The sequence below is a fragment of the Ascidia mentula genome, chromosome 7, assembly GCF_947561715.1.
Source record: "Ascidia mentula chromosome 7, kaAscMent1.1, whole genome shotgun sequence".
NCBI classification, from domain to species: Eukaryota; Metazoa; Chordata; class Ascidiacea; order Phlebobranchia; family Ascidiidae; genus Ascidia; species Ascidia mentula.
This window is the reverse complement of record NC_138572.1, coordinates 1,541,226-1,557,044: the sequence shown is the minus strand read 5'-3', so window position 1 is coordinate 1,557,044 and position 15,819 is coordinate 1,541,226. Positions and strand designations below refer to the sequence as shown.

The 15,819-nt window shown below is 35.2% G+C and overlaps 3 protein-coding genes across 4 annotated transcripts; 2 read left to right on the top strand and 1 right to left on the bottom strand.

The window, feature by feature from the left end:
* Positions 1-480: 480 nt before the first annotated feature.
* On the top strand, positions 481-3,562 carry LOC145909001 (RING finger protein 32-like). The gene is made up of 8 exons (XM_082996321.1): positions 481-560; positions 726-909; positions 1,121-1,210; positions 1,626-1,810; positions 2,161-2,285; positions 2,369-2,572; positions 2,759-2,917; positions 3,300-3,562. The coding sequence occupies exons 1-8, from the start codon at positions 525-527 to the stop codon at positions 3,529-3,531; spliced, it is 1,215 nt and encodes a 404-aa protein (XP_082852447.1). The 5' UTR covers positions 481-524; the 3' UTR covers positions 3,532-3,562.
* Positions 3,563-3,820: 258 nt separating this feature from the next.
* LOC145909000 (serine hydroxymethyltransferase, mitochondrial-like) lies at positions 3,821-8,328 on the bottom strand. Its single transcript, XM_082996320.1, has 13 exons — positions 8,189-8,328; positions 7,875-7,994; positions 7,720-7,792; positions 7,462-7,584; positions 7,202-7,286; positions 6,946-7,027; positions 6,764-6,886; positions 6,439-6,599; positions 6,066-6,210; positions 5,704-5,803; positions 5,191-5,346; positions 4,840-4,947; positions 3,821-4,667 (listed from the first exon to the last, which is right to left on the bottom strand). The coding sequence occupies exons 1-13, from the start codon at positions 8,252-8,254 to the stop codon at positions 4,540-4,542; spliced, it is 1,470 nt and encodes a 489-aa protein (XP_082852446.1). The 5' UTR covers positions 8,255-8,328; the 3' UTR covers positions 3,821-4,539.
* Positions 8,329-8,987: 659 nt separating this feature from the next.
* On the top strand, positions 8,988-15,790 carry LOC145908993 (oxysterol-binding protein-related protein 11-like). Of its 2 annotated transcripts, none has more exons than XM_082996312.1 (15): positions 8,988-9,224; positions 9,434-9,618; positions 9,692-9,859; positions 9,968-10,087; positions 10,165-10,286; positions 10,450-10,705; positions 11,095-11,201; positions 11,383-11,529; positions 11,790-11,958; positions 12,247-12,404; positions 12,670-12,799; positions 13,179-13,365; positions 13,705-13,798; positions 14,147-14,259; positions 14,708-15,790. In XM_082996312.1, the coding sequence occupies exons 1-15, from the start codon at positions 9,064-9,066 to the stop codon at positions 14,898-14,900; spliced, it is 2,310 nt and encodes a 769-aa protein (XP_082852438.1). In that variant the 5' UTR covers positions 8,988-9,063; the 3' UTR covers positions 14,901-15,790. The 2 variants fall into 2 exon arrangements, with proteins under 2 accessions (XP_082852438.1, XP_082852437.1); XM_082996311.1 differs by having other exon boundaries at positions 9,968-10,093.
* The last annotated feature ends 29 nt before the right edge of the window (positions 15,791-15,819 follow it).

The window sequence follows — 15,819 nt, the reverse complement described above, 5'->3', positions numbered from 1 at the left end:
AAATTTACATACTAATAATGCTAATAAAAAAGTAGGCATACATAAAAACAACGATTGTAAAGCAGGTTAATAAATGGTCCAACCAATTGGAAATGTTTTTGAACAAGTCGTTGTAGCGCCATCCAAAGCTAAAAACACCACAACACAACATACCCCACGTTATCTGACCTACAAAAATTAAAATAAACTTATCGTCTTTGCTTGTTGTTCTGTACGAAAATGTTAGCTCTACGCTACAAAAACACGATTTGCGTTATCAGCAGTTTAGTAGAATAGATTCAAAGTAATCTTTACTGCACAGATTATTTGCTTTTTTGTATCTTGATGTATATGGGACATCATTTCACAAAAATGTAGCATGATTCACAAAAATGTAATTTTTTGTTAGTTTTTAACCGTTGTATTCATAGTTTACAAAATGTATCATGAAATATTTTTGTATTATTGGCCGGATACCATCTTGTGAGTTACGACGGCAACGTGTACCGCCACTTGCAAACTTGAATTCCGAACTTTGATAAGTTATGGACCAAAGAAACATGCCAAACAAGATTCAACAGGTACTAGTTTTGCCCTATCAATAGAAACAAGTACATACCCATACTACAGTGGGCTGTTGATGTATATGACGTCGGATACACTTGCACCTAATTTTAGTTTACATATTGTAAATAATTTATTTATTTTTTTCATAAACCACTTTGGTACATTTGACTTATTAACAGAATCCAACAACAGCCCTTGTTGCAGTTGCTTACCAGGATCATTTGATTAAAGAAATGGCCCTTGGTGATTTTTCATTGACAAACCCTATCAAAAGAAATAAGCCGACTTTAAAACAAGCTTTAAAAAACCAGGAAAGACAAAGACAAAATGCAATTAAAAATGCCAAGTCTACAGTGGACACAGGTGAATCTAGCATAAACAAATTTATTTTAGTCGATTCTCAATACAACTGACCTTGCCTAACAGAAACAGCAGCATAATATTTGAATCGAACCAAACAAAGTTTGAAGTAAAAATAATAAACAAGGCAATGCTGTGATGGAATAAATGGCTTGTACAAGGAATGGTACAAAACATCCTCATCAAAACTACACAATGGTATTCTGTTGTTTAGGAAGAAAGAAAAAAGCAGCTGTTAGCAAAGTAATCAATAAAGCACAGGATGAGTACACATTGGATCCTAAACCAAGGCCATTAACACTTGGTATGTTGGGTCTTGTGTAACACAATTTTGATTTCTTTAACTCCTTGTGAAACATAGCTTACATTACTATTTTTATCGTGGTCATCAACCTTGGTGCATGTGGACACACATGATAAAGCACATATGCAACAAAGCACTAGCTTAACAACAGAATCAGTCTGGCTTTTTTTAGGAATATAAATCTTGTGGTGTGGAGCTGATGACGCCTGTCCTGTTGTTCAGCTAGTGCTTTGTGTGTATATTGGCAAGGTACAGTGATCACCAGACCAGCATCTGTAGTCTATGGTTAAGATCCCGATTTTTCAGTATTTGAAGTCATTGATAAAGCACATGTTTATGAAATCACCTCCAAGTATACTTAGAGTCATAAGAATTGAAAGTACAACAAACAGAACGAGTTGAATTACTTTCGAAGCTCAGAAAATGGGACTAGTTTCATGCACTGAAGACCAGCGCAGGTTGCTCACTGAACAAGAATGGAGTGAGTTGAAGCAAACTTCAACAAAACGGGATGACTTCACCAACCCCTGTGTCATTTGTAAAGATGAATTTCGACTGGAAGATCAAGTTCTTCTTAGTTGTTCCCATGTTTTCCACAGGGTACGTACAGCTTTACCCTACATTTAGGATTTTTAAGCAAGGTAGCAAATCTAAATAATAATATGCCACACTCTGGCTATAAATACAAAGGATAATGGTAACAATGCCCTCTTGAATAAGTTGTATTGTCAACAAACATGAACATTTCATTCTTTGAGCTGCAGACAGACGGCCACTGTTCGACCTATAAGGTCTTATCAGTGCAGCTTGGTGTGTCTCTTATAGACGATCTTGCAGGAATTTGTAATCACAAATCTATCTAATGATAAGCAAGCACTGATGAGACCTTTTAGGTCGAAACAGTGGCCATCTGTCTGCAGCTTATACACACAAATCTATCTGTTGCCCAGGCCTGTTTGCAAGCATTTGAAAGGTTTACTGGAAAGAAATCCTGTCCAATGTGCAGAAGGAATGGTTACCAAACAAGAGTGGTTCATGATGGAACAAAAGCATTTAGGCATAAAAGTGCTTCGAAGTATGTGTGTTCTTTCATTATAAAATCATATAAATAGCCAGTGTCATACAAAGTAAGTCACGTACAGAGATTTTGCTTTTTAGGATCCAAGCACATTGGAGGGGTTATGTTGTAAGGAAATGGTATCGGCACTTACGAAAAACCATCCCTCCAAAAGACCCAAGACTAAGAAAAACCTTTTACGAAAACAAACTGAGTGAAATCACAGATCGTTTGGTTGCCATGGCAGCAAGTGATCGTGTGGAGCGCTTTTTAGATGACATTGATGAGTCAATACAAGAAAGCAGGTGTTATGTTTTAAAATTTGGCCTATTGCTTTTGCTAGTGTAGTGGAAATTATGTGTTGTCTCATTTTAACATTGTCATTACATTATTTGCTAGGCCATTGGAGACTTGTTGTTCATGTATTATTTGCAACTGTTGCTCAACAACAATTTGCAATTCTAAACATTTCTTAAATCTGTTTTTAAAAGGAATATTTTCATGCATTGGGATAAAGTGCAGATGAATAATTTGTCAGAAGAGGCCTGGCTTCAAATATCAATCAAAGCAAGCGATAGGGAAACAACTGATTGTCCAATCTGCCTCAGAAGTTTAAGCATACAAACCTCAAATGCTGAAACAACAAGCAGGTATATCTTCAACTACATTAAAAAGTTTTATGATACCTGTATGCAAAAGCAAAGGAACCAGTAACAATCAGGGAGTTGCACACAGTCCAGTATTTCGATCTAAGTTGTCTCATCAATGAAGGTTAAAATACAAATCTTGTATGTGATTTTTGGGAATTTAAATGTTGTGTACAAGATAGGTGAAAGTTTCAATGTCACCACACAGATGAAAAAAAGATTGAAACCTTTTATTGAAGGCAAAATCATTTGAGAAAAGTTTTAGAATTTATTGAAGTGACCTACTTTTAAAGTCAAGACAAAAACATAATTGTTGTTATATTGTTAGGAAGCAAGTGGTTAAAATGGGCCATTTGAAACATTGCTGTTCTGTTTTATTTTTCAGTGCTGCTTCGAACCAGCCAAGCCATTCCGTTGCTTTATTATCTTGTTCTCATCTGTTTCACGCAACTTGCCTAAATGCCCTTGAACAGTTTTCCTTGGACGAACCCTGTAGTGATTACAATACTCACTCTACACAGCAAAGTGGTTCAACCAGAAACACAAGCCCTTGCAGTTTTAAATGTCCTGTTTGTCGCTCATTTTATACAAAGCGTCTTGTAGATCATTTTGGATGAGTAAAATTTGACATTTTATTTTGTCTTTCTGCAGATTGTTATTCAAACTTTTGTAGCTTTGAGCACTAGTTCAAGATAAAGAACCAAATGGCATGAGAGCAAACATCATTCAACCCGATTAGTTGTTGCTGCCATTGAGTTACGTTCGCAAATACAGGGCCCGGATGCCAGGCTTGCACTGCTCAAATCACCAATATCTTTTGAATCAACAGGACCTGTACTGGCATTTTTAAAATAACTTGCTTTTACCTAAATCTGATTGATCAAACAAATGTTGAATCACACGCCATTGACTAAAAGCAGTTTATTGTGTCACCAGTAAAAATGTTGTGTAATGCAGTGCTTTAATGGCTACAGAATGAAATGCAGAATTATGTTTATGTATATTTACAGAAAAGAACACACAAAAATATTTATAAAGCTAATTATTTTGTTCCACGCTAAAATCCCTAAATAATGTACTATCCACAGAATGCTGAAATGTTTTTAATTGTATCTGGATCAAGCATTACTTAGAAATACATACACAATTGCCTAGCGGTAGTAAAGTTTTGACCCTTCATCATTTCAGTATTATTTGGCACAGTACACAGTTCATTGCAAGTTAGGCAGATTATCATTACAGAAGTAAGTTAGAATACTTGAATAACCCTGAAGATGTGTTAAATATTAATGATTAAATGTCATGTTTATATACAAAACAGAATTCGTATTTGTTGACTAGGGAGTTGGGCTTGGGTACAGTACATATGGCTTGATATTATCAAAAAGAGGTAAATATGAAGGGTCAAACAGAGATTGCAACCGAAAAATATTGTCATTCACTAAAACTGTTTGAAGTTCGTTGTAAAAACGCAAATTATAAAAGCGAAATTTAAAAAGTAAAATTGTCAACCACGGTCTACAGTAAAAATTTACAATCAGGTACCAGCCTAATAAACAGGAAAAGGCAAAAGTCTTTCAGATTAACTTTTGAGGTCAAACGTTAAGGCAGGTGTTTAGCTAGGTTTAACGATCAAGGAAACCAGGCATCGGAAAACTGCGGGAGAATTTCTCAACGTCGTTTCTTAGTTCAGATATTTTTGCTACTGTTGCAGGATCACTTTGGATATATTCTTTAAAGTCAGCAATTTTTTCTAGAAAAATAATTACAATGTTCAGAAAAGTCCTTGGAATTTTGTGTTAATCCACCACATACTTAAAAACTAAAAGATTCAAACTTGTTTAGGTGTTACCTGTAACACTTTTTGGAACATAATAGTGGACGTACTAAATCTTAGGTTCAGAACAAAACCAAATATTACTAACTTGTTTTTTTCTTAGCTTCCACCGCGATATCGGTTCCTCTGTTAAGAAAGTCAACCACTTTAATAAAATCTGATTCCACCATTTTGCGCGATGTCAAAGCTGGAGCACCTGGATCACAAGCAAATAAAATCCAAAATTTGTTGTTTTACCACTGGAAGAACGCACAGTTTGGGGTTTAAAAACCACAATTCTATTGGAAATCTTTTGACACATTATACCTATTTGAGACAGCATAACTTATAAGTCAAATTTACAGACAAATATACTCAGGTAGTAGAGAATCAAAACGTTACTACTTCAAGGTGCATGTCACATACAATATTTTAAATACAACGAACCCCCTTCACTTACCAAGACGCAGACCTCCAGGCACTAATGCACTTTTATCCCCCGGTACACTGTTCTTGTTCACAGTGATGTACGCCAGTTCAAGAACTTTCTCCACCCTGGCTCCATCGATGCCTTTTGGTCTGAGATCGACCAAAACCAAGTGATTATCAGTTCCACCTGCAACAAACATTTATCAACTGTTGCAAGTTGAAGAAAAATATCACAACGAAAAACAGTTAAACTTTTACAGTAAAAAATGTTTGAAAAATTTAATTGCAGATGATAAAAATAAATGCAAAGTTGCACATGAATATGGAAATTTTGCAACACAGGATCTTTCAAGGCAAACATCAATTAAATTAAAGGGGGAATTCTGTACTCTTGAGAGTCAGCATAATCTTATCAGCTCCCAAAAATAACTTGGCAGCAGTTAGAAGTTCAACATCAGCCATAAAATGTAAATATTATGTTTAGAACTTCAGATAACAAAATTGACTTAAAAAACATTAATTAGCTCATAATGGAAGTGTTTACCTGATACTAGTGTGTATCCACTTTTAAGTAAAGCCTCAGCCATTGCTTTAGCGTTTTTCATGGTTTGAATTTGATATTCCTTGAAATGTGGATCCATTGTCTACAGAAACAAACAGTTTAAATTACACACTGTCAATAAAGGCCTAAGAGACCTCAGTGACTTCACAGTCAATTAACAACTTATATCAGATTGCCTTAACAGAGGAGAAGCTTATTTGTTTTGTTTTCCACTTGATTTTTTGTTCCACATTTAAGTTCTTTAATGCAATTTGAAAGCACCTGACCGGATAATCCTTATGGTTGGTTTTTATCGGTGCCCATGCCATTTTATTTTGCAAATAAAATTAAATTAAGTCAGACACCTGTTTCAATGCCACAGCAACCCCAGCAATGCAATGGTTGTGGGGTCCACCTTGCAGACTTGGAAAGACAGCAAAGTTGATTGGATTCTCAAGATTATACATAATGGGCTTTCCTGTCTTTTTGTTCATGCCACGAACTCCCTTCCTGTTGTTAACACATTAAGTAACAAGTAGGTCACAATATGTTACTTTGGACAAGTTTTAAGTATATCCAAAGGTAATTCCCACAAAAGTTTGGCCAAGGCAAATAACTTTTTCCTGCAATAAAACTTTGCATCTGGCAACAACCCTAAATCCAAACATATTTTTTGATTGACAAGTACTTGAAACTTACAAAATAAAAGACCAAACAAAAAAATATTTAACTACTAACCTGAAAAAGACAAGGCCAGCCCTTGGGCCTCTTAGTGTTTTGTGTGTTGTTGTCGTGACAACATCGCTGTAGTCGAATGGTGAAGGTATAAGTCCCGCTGCAACCAGTCCACTAATGTGAGCCATGTCGGCAAATACGTATGCATTATGCTGGTCTGCAATCTGTGAATACAAGTAGTTTTAAAGCACAAACATACAGCACAATGACAAAATATAACCCCATTTAAATGCAACTAATTAGAAAAACATGTTCTGGATGATTACTGTGTAATTTGTTGATGGTATTAGGTCAAGGTAATCCCAAAAGTTAAAAGAACAGCTGTTACCTCTCTCATTCCTTTGTAGTCGATGAGTCTGGCATAGGCACTCGCTCCAGCAATGATCATGCGGGGGCGAAACAACTTTGCTGTTGTCTCCAACATTTCCATGTCGATATAACCAGTTTTAGGCTGTGAAAAAATGCAAATATTTAATGATACAATATTATGTTTCAACACTCCATACTCACATTTAAACGGTAGGGCATGGATTCAAAGTAAATACTGGTAGAAGAAATCCTTTTTGCATCCGTCATAAATCCATGAGTCAAACTGAAAAGCAATTCCAGGTTTAAAGAATTAATAAAAACTGAACAAGTTTGTTTTAAAGCCAGTCATATAAATTATTTAACAATATTGAGCTAAACGACATCATATTTACAGTTGAGCAACCAAATGATGTCACAAGATTAGTATTGATATACAAACTGTGGTAATGAAACTTACTGTCCACCATCAGGAAGATCAAGTCCCATAACTCTGTCATGAGGTTTCAACAAAGCAGTGTACACAGCAAAGTTTGCCGGTGAACCTAAACAATACAAATATATAAATATGCATGTAGGTAAAGCATTCCATTTTAACGTAATGTAATGACATATTTAAGCAAAAAAAATTTTTTTGCATGTAAATTTTAAAAATTTGTTGCATGCATCAGGTAAACAGTAACATTTATATATGTAGTATTATATGAAAGGTTTCCTAACCAGAATAAGGCTGCACATTGCAACCCCACTCTTCAGGGTTAAGATGAAAAGCATCCAGGGCCCGTTTCTGACACAACCTTTCTAAATCATCCACATTCTCAGTTCCTCCATAATAACGTTGGCCTGCAAAATAAAGTATGTAAGCAAATTGTTTTAAAAAACGAGTTGGTTCTAAAAATATGTAATGTGCATTTTGTATACATTTGTGATTCTGCAAAATAAATTAATTTATAAATTGTTTTTGTTGTTATTTTATACCTGGCAATCCCTCTGAATACTTGTTTGAAAGACATGTGGACATTGCCTCCAATGCAGCCCTGGAGCAAAAGTTCTAAAGCGAAACAGAAATAGTGGCTCAAGTGTTTTGCAAGTTTATAAATGTAAATAGTTCTTCTTAATGCAGGATGTAATACCTCTGATGCAATCAGTTCCAAGCCTCTACATTGTCGGTCTTTTTCTTTCTTTACAATCTGAAATATTTCGGGATCATCCTCTTCAAGAGATTCGTTCCCTACCCACGCTGAACTGAGTCGCTGCAAAAAAAGAAAAATTCCATGGTAAAATTTAAAGCACGAATAAAACAGAAAATGGTTGGATATGTTGCAAAAAAAATTTTATTAAACATATAGTAGTTTGGCAATGCAAATACAGCAAAACATGCACTTTTTCAAAAGATTTTTCAAGTTTTTATTTGCGACTTACAAAAAATAAACATCACACAACTTACTTTGGAACTTCTTGTCAGAAGAGCGACATTGGAACGAGTGAACAGTGCATTGCAAAGCCGATTCATAATTGTGGATACAGTAAAAATTAATAGCAAAATTTTAGGTAAAACCGCTCCTGAATGTGAAAGGATGTGGAAACTTTTCGACTCGTGCAAAAACTTTCCACTCAGCTGTACCGGCGAATTCGCTCATGCGTAACGCTTTACGTAACAGCTGTGCGTATAGGAAGAAGACTTTTGCAAATTTAGACCACAGTCTCTACATAGCAAATCATTAGACACTCTTTTAATTTAAAAGAACTTTTTAATTTGTCTCTATCAAATTAAACGCAAATTATTAATTACGATGATTTTGGAAATGTGGCTATGAATACTATTGCTATACCGAACACATGTTTTTTGCGAAAATTAAATTTATATGAATTAAATAAAATTACATGTTTTATTCCGACTTATCATGTAAAAACTTTCCATCATGGGATATTAATTGAAGCATGAAATTTCAATTGACGCGACGAGTGTAATTAATCACAAATTTTCAGGTAGAGCAACAAATTATCGTAAAATAAAATGTATATTTTGAAAATTAAAACACAGAACGTTTAGTAATATGTGACTTAAGGTTAAGCACCAATTTATTGAAACATTTACAATAATTATTTCATCTATCATTTGAAACTTTTACACATAAATTAATCATTTGAATATTATTTTATGCCGGAAAATGACCATTATATTTTTATCGCAGGTGTTGTGCTTTAACATGGTATTGTCGTTTTATTTCCTTTTTACGGGAACCGGAAAACGCTTCGTTCAATTGTTGAATATTTTGATTTTTCAAACATGAAAAACGCGAAAGATAAAAACGCCTGGGAATGCTAAGTAGTCAAATTAACCAGTTCAGCATTCAGTACAGTAATTCATTGGAAAGGCGTGAAAATCAAATGAGTGATCAAAGCATGGATGCATCGGCTTTACTGCCGTTCGATGGGAAGCTAAGCAAATATACAAACGTCATGAAAGGCTGGCAAAACAGGTTCTCTAATTTAGGACTTTTCAGTTTGTTGTATTCACATAACATTTTGGTTGATTTAAATATATGTTTTTGTTGGTTTCAGTTGTTTTTTTCGCAATTTTACCTTTCTGACAGTCGAACCTTTTTGCTATGAAACATATTAAAATATGGTTATGTAAATTCTTATAAACGATAATTTAGCTTTCAAACTCATTGTATGTTTTGTTCAGATTTTTTATACTCAATCCACAAAATGGTATCTTGGAATACTTTGTCAACAAAACTGAAGCAGTAAGCCCACAGTACCGACCAAGAGGATCTCTTGTATTAGCAGGAGCTGTAATTGCACCAAGCATTGAAGATTCATACACATTCTCTGTAAATGCAGCAAATGGTGAAGTTTATAAACTAAGAGGTAAATATATATATATTAATAGTGATTTTAGTGATATTTTCATTTGCCAACAATGGAATCCTTAATATTGTAGCAAGCGATGCTAAGGAGCGCCAAGAATGGATTTCCCGTTTACGGAGAGTAATTCAACATTTCAGTTCACAAATTGCACACGAACATCCCCCAATAAAAACTGAAAGAAAACCCAGATCACGATCTGGTGTGTCAGGCACAGTCAGTAGTGGGATCAACAAAATTAAAGGTATTTACTTCAAACTTTCATACCTACGTATGTTGAAATATTTCTTTTTAATGTTGCTGCAAGGTATGGCCTTTGTATTTCAATGTCTTAAATCATCATGTTTGTTAGATCAAGTACAGCATTTATCAGGACCCACAAGTAACAGCTCTGTTAAGTATGTCACACAAGAGGAAATGCTGAACCAGTCCTCCATTGAAATAAATACACCAAGTTCCAGCTCCAAGAAAGGTAAAGGTTCGTCACCAGTTTTATGATATAACTGATTATCATGATCTTTGCATATTAAAGTTTTTGGTTGTTTGTAGTAAGCCGACAACGCAGTGATAGCCGGGGCTCCAACAAACTCCCGATAGCTTGGTCATCTTCAACAGAAAACAAACGCCATCTACAATATTCTGATGTGAAACAAATGCAGGATGCCAGACAGGTAAATATACTTTGTGATTTACATGTTTCGGTTCAAAGAACCTTTATGATAATGGAAATAACTTGAAGAAAACAAGCATTAAATTTTTGCAAACAGGAATATTTTTTCCTGAAATATTTCAGATTTATTGTTATTTGGTATATTTACCTCCCACTGTTTTCAGGCACTTGTTTCGACTGACAATTACCACGCTGGCCTTGTAAGTATGCTGGATAGTCTCAGTTTTCACCATGACTATGACAACGACAAAGGTGAAGATGCATCAGTTGGCAGTGACGACCCGTCTGTTGGACTTTCTGCATTAGACAAGGATGTACTTTTAATGAAATCCACTTCAGTTGCCATGATTCAGTCTCTAAGCAGTTGCTACAGCATCCTTCAGAAATATCATCAGCAGATTACCTCAGCATTGCCACCAGGTAATATTTTGTTTTGTGATCTTCATTGACACTAGCATATATCTGAACAACTGGAAACGTTTAGTTTTATAGTTTGTCACAAAAATAAAAACTTCTTGGGGTATAAGTTGTATTATTAAAATGTGGTATCATGCTACATTTGAAAATAATACATCTTTATGGATACATAACTGGATTATCTGGAAACTTTTGGGTTTAAAATTATCACAAAAATAAAATCCTCTTGGAGCATGGCATTCTAGTTTAAAATAGGTTGTGATTAGAAAGTGTTTTATAATTGGCTGAATATATTTTCACCGCAAGAAGTTTTTCACAGATGTGTACATTCTTGTTTAGCCGATCGTTTACCACCCTTCTGTCATAACCCAATACATAATTTTTATATTCAGATGCAAAAATCCAGTGGATGGAATCAAAACAAGACAGCAAACTTCACATGGGCTCACATCACCACCCAGTGGATGTCAGTTCAATTGGAGAAACCAAACCTATCACTGTAAGTGTGTTTTTTGTTTCACAAAGTGAAGCAAACAGTTTTTTATCAATTAATTTTTGTGTAAACATTTACCCATGGAATATTCCAAAATTTTAGCACTTTGAAATTTATTTGATTAGCTTTCAAAATTATTGAAGCAAACAGTATATCAGACTTTCAAGAAATGTTTATTCTTGCACAGTTTGAAACACCACAGATTGCTGACCCATCACAAGAAGTAAAAGATATTGCCAACAACAATGAAGAGGATCTCGGCCCTGTTGATGAACATAAAAACATTATAATGCACTTACTTTCACAGCTGAAACTTGGCATGGATCTCACTAAGGTGAGAGCAATAGGACTGCAATGAGGGTGTAGTTATTGATTGTGCATTTCCTGTTTGTGTTCGCACTCTCGCTCTGTTTGTGGTCCAGTTCAGATTAATGTCTTTAGTGTGCAATATGCATGCGTTTTTAAAGAATGCTGATGAAATATACGCACTGTAAAACAAGCTCTAAAGTGCTGACAAAAGAGTTTTGTACTCAATCAAACACAGCCCTAGAATTGATTTTTTACAATGCAAAAATATAATATTTGCATCTCCAGGTTACTTTGCCCACTTTCATTCTGGAGAAACGAAGTTTGCTTGAAATGTATGCAGACTTTCTTGGCCACAGCAACTTGCTGCTGGAAATACCTGATGGAAATACTCCTCATGAACGAATGCACAAAGTTTTAAAATTCTACCTGACATCATTTCATTCTGGCCGACAAGGTTTGTTTGCGTAATACTAGAAAGTCAACATAGCAGCCCATAAATAGCAAGGCTGTAGTAATGCTTGGAATCGTTTGATGCTCATAACTTACATGCAAATTATTCATAAAAAAGAGTGTTTTGTTCATGTGACTCCTGCAGAATTACACCCTTTAAATAAGCCTTAGGTTGTGTGACTGCATGTGAGTACAGGTGAATTGAACTAGACACAAAATTTTTTTTATAGAAATGAAGCAGAAAAATAGAAAAAAAAAAAGAACTACACGATCATTTATTTATTTTCCACAGGTCAGATAACAAAGAAACCATACAATCCCATAGTTGGCGAAGTATTTCAGTGCAGTTACTACATACCACAGCAACCAAGTACCTCAAATAGCGAGAACCAGGGCAGTACAACACCTTCCACACAAACCCACTCAAGGATACAATTTATTGCTGAACAGGTTGGTAACTAGGCAACGTCTGAAGTAATTTGACAAGGTCATTTCGTCTTGCACATGAATATGTTGGAATCAAATCTGTATATTTTACAACTTTAATATATGATTGCTTTGATATTTTGTAGACATGACCAAAAAAATCATGTATATATGTATGTATAAAATTTATTTTGTGTTTTCATTTATATGAATTTGATCTAAAAAATAGAATGTATTATATTAGAAAATTTTTTAAAAATTGATTAAACACAATAATATACATTTCCAGGTTTCACACCACCCTCCAGTGTCTGCATTTTACACTTCTTGTCCAGACAAAGGAATAGAAGTTAACTCACATATTTGGACGAGGTCAAAGTTCATGAACATGTCAGTAGGAGTTATAAATATTGGAGAAGGTGTGTCATCAACTTTGTGATTGCTGTAAAAAAAGATATATTATGTGCACTAACGATATATAATATTAGCTTAATAAAGTTAATTGGAACAATAATAGCGGTTGTAAGGAGCTTTCTTTTAAATATTAGTGTGGTCCATAGTTTTGTTGATGCTGTGTAACTTGAACCTGAGATGAATGGGAATTGTGCAGTAGAATATTCTCCATTTTCTTGCCTACCATAGTTTCTGGTGCAGTTCTTGTGACAGATTGATTTTAATAGAACAAACTTTTGAGAGTTACTACTTAGTTTTATCAGGTGTGCAAAAAAGCAACAAAATCGAACCATATACCATGTAAATATATATACATGTATTAAACAAGTACAAATTTGTTTTAAGGAACATTGACATTGACCGATCACAGTGAGAGTTATGTTATGACGTACCCATCTGCATACGCCCGCTCAATACTCACCGTACCTTGGTCAGAGTTGGGTGGGAGATGTGCTATTACTTGTGAAGCAACAGGTTTAACTGCCAACATTGTGTTTCACACCAAACCAATGTATGGAGGTGTGCCGCATAGGTAGGTGCCTGTTTATTGGTTAGTATAAGTTGTATAACCCACTGCACACTCATGTCTTTCATCAGCCTTATGCTTGGTATTTGTAAAAGTAGAATGTTTCCAAGTATTTTGCCTTTATATTTCAATTACATTTCCTCTGAGTGTGAAACAATTTAGATGCAAAGTTGAAATATGATTTTGGTGTTGTCAAGGCAAACAAAAGTTAGCGTTGACCTAATTTAGGGCTCCAACTCCAACTTGTTTTTTTTGCTAATAATTATGCATAGCACTACTAACAATACCACTCCTTGTTTGCATTATTCATAAAAATAAATCACTAATTGAAGTTTTATGTTCCAGGGTAACCGGTGAAGTGAAAGACCAGAGTGGTTTTGTTTCGTGTCGAGTCCAGGGAAAATGGAATGGAGAACTTGAGTTCAGTTACTTCAGTGAAGTAAGTAATTATTAAATTAATTACTTTAATTAATATAAGCTTTAATATCAATCGTTGTTTTAATTTGTGTTGCTCATACAATGCACATGTATTAGGATAAGCAGTTGAGCTATTATTGATTCTACAATCTTTTGGAGTCTATACTATATGTTTTCAGTATTAACAAACCATTTTAATAACAAATACAAATTTACAGCTATTTTGACAAACAACAGCCATTTTTCACAGGCAAAATTAATATTTTTGTTTTTGAAAATGAAATGCTGATCGTATGTCACTCTTTTTGATTTGTATGGAATTTAACAAACTAGCTCTAGTTGAGTAACTTCTAACTTGTTTCCACTACAGGAAACTCAGAACAACCCAAGTCCAAGTAACATTGAAATTATTGACACCAGCAAGTTGGAGTTGTTTTCCAAGTATGTGAGACCAATTGAAGATCAAGACATGTTGGAGTCAAGGTATTAACCATATTTATTCGGTTTAAAAACCTCAGTTTACAAAGTTTTTACTTCTGTATGACTTGCAATCGATGGCGGCTCACATATTTCAATGACACTTCCACGCTTTCTGCTGGTGTGTCACGTGATTGAGATTCGCCTTTAACCTGCCCTTGTAAACCGTTGCGCCAATAGAGTTTTGGTCATACAAGGTTACCAACTTAACTCACAGTTTGTTCGTCAGATTTGGTGACAATACTTGTACTTGCGCGCTAAACATTAGTTTAAGATTTGCGTGCGGCTGATATTCGAGGGCGGCTGACAAAGCAGTAGATACGGTGGTGGATGGAGATATTGTTTTTGGTGCGTAACTTTACCCGTTACCCGTTTAGGTTTTTTCTGTTTTCATGTTTGTGCGACGCTGTGATGGTTTCTGAGCTGCTCTAAAACGTAGTTGTCGTTTTAACAGAAAACTTTGGGCCAATGTCACCAAAGCTTTACGCTCCGGTGACGTCACCGCTGCAACAGAACACAAAACAACACTTGAAGACCAGCAGAGGGAGATAGAGAGACAGCGTCAGGATGCTAATCTTCCGGTTCCAACCGCCTACTTTACTCAGACCAAAGGGAAAGACTATGACTTGTACACCTATAAGAAGTAGTCGTTGGATGATTGTTCTAATATTTGCCATTTTACTGGATTTTACAGCAAAGATGATGTTTTTTGACGATGTATAGCCGTCCACTCAGTGTAGACAGGGTCACGAAAACTTTAGTCCTGGGCCTTCACATAATACAGTTCGCCGTAAAACAATTTGTTGCATTGAAGGCAGGCCCTTGCTGCAATGTTAATAATCTATTCGTTTGAGAAACATTACCCAAACCCTTGTACAACCTTTGGATAGCACTGAACACCTTGCAACTCCTGCCCATCGCAACGCTGCATGTCATTCTTGTGATGTAGTAACATTAGTTTCCGCTATAGTGCACAAGCATCGCTACCTTAAGTCATTTAGGTGAATAATTTTTCCGTTGTATTTCGTAATATGTGTTTTTGTACTTTGTGGGCAAATATTTCCTTGCCCGTAATTATTCGTTGTCGTCGGTTGTAAATCTGACCCGACACCCGACAAACATTTTAATAGTTTCTTGTTGAATTAATGTTGTTGCTTTGCTTACATGGCCTTGTTTGAACAGCGTTGAATTCATTGTACACGTGGTTTTCGTAAAATTTCTTGGCCCTAACTTGCAATAATTCCTTTTGTTTCAGTTCATAACGTCGACTTTTAACTGAAATGAATTACGCGAAGGGTTTAACCCAATATTCTGAACGTCATTTCTGTAGATTGGTGTTGCCATAAAATTATTTCTTCTGATTTATGGGCAATTGAACGGTGCAATATATATTACGCTGTTGTGTGGTCGTTTGTATTTAAATTGTGTGTAAAATTGCCTTTTACGCAAACAACATTTGGTTGTGTTTTTATTGGGCACATCGCACTTGGAAAAACCAAGAAAAATTGTTCTACGCCGGATAGTCTTAAATACGGCGACTCGCAATGAAAGATAAGCAACTTAATG

Bases quoted from the DNA above. Each gene is read 5' to 3' on its own strand.
- LOC145909001 (XM_082996321.1), top strand. From the start codon at position 525: ATGGACCAAAGAAACATGCCAAACAAGATTCAACAG. The intron at 910-1,120 runs GTGAATCTAGCA...TCTGTTGTTTAG, and splicing joins CAAGTCTACAGTGGACACAG to GAAGAAAGAAAAAAGCAGCT. The intron at 1,811-2,160 runs GTACGTACAGCT...TCTGTTGCCCAG, and splicing joins GTTCCCATGTTTTCCACAGG to GCCTGTTTGCAAGCATTTGA.
- LOC145909000 (XM_082996320.1), bottom strand. From the start codon at position 8,254: ATGAATCGGCTTTGCAATGCACTGTTCACTCGTTCCAATGTCGCTCTT. The intron at 6,600-6,763 runs GTAACAGCTGTT...TTGTATTCACAG, and splicing joins ACTACAAAGGAATGAGAGAG to ATTGCAGACCAGCATAATGC. The intron at 5,804-6,065 runs GTGTCTGACTTA...TTGTTTCTGTAG, and splicing joins TTGCTGTGGCATTGAAACAG to ACAATGGATCCACATTTCAA.
- LOC145908993 (XM_082996311.1), top strand. From the start codon at position 9,064: ATGCTAAGTAGTCAAATTAACCAGTTCAGCATTCAGTACAGTAATTCA. The intron at 9,225-9,433 runs GTTCTCTAATTT...TGTTTTGTTCAG, and splicing joins ATGAAAGGCTGGCAAAACAG to ATTTTTTATACTCAATCCAC. The intron at 11,202-11,382 runs GTAAGTGTGTTT...ATTCTTGCACAG, and splicing joins GAGAAACCAAACCTATCACT to TTTGAAACACCACAGATTGC.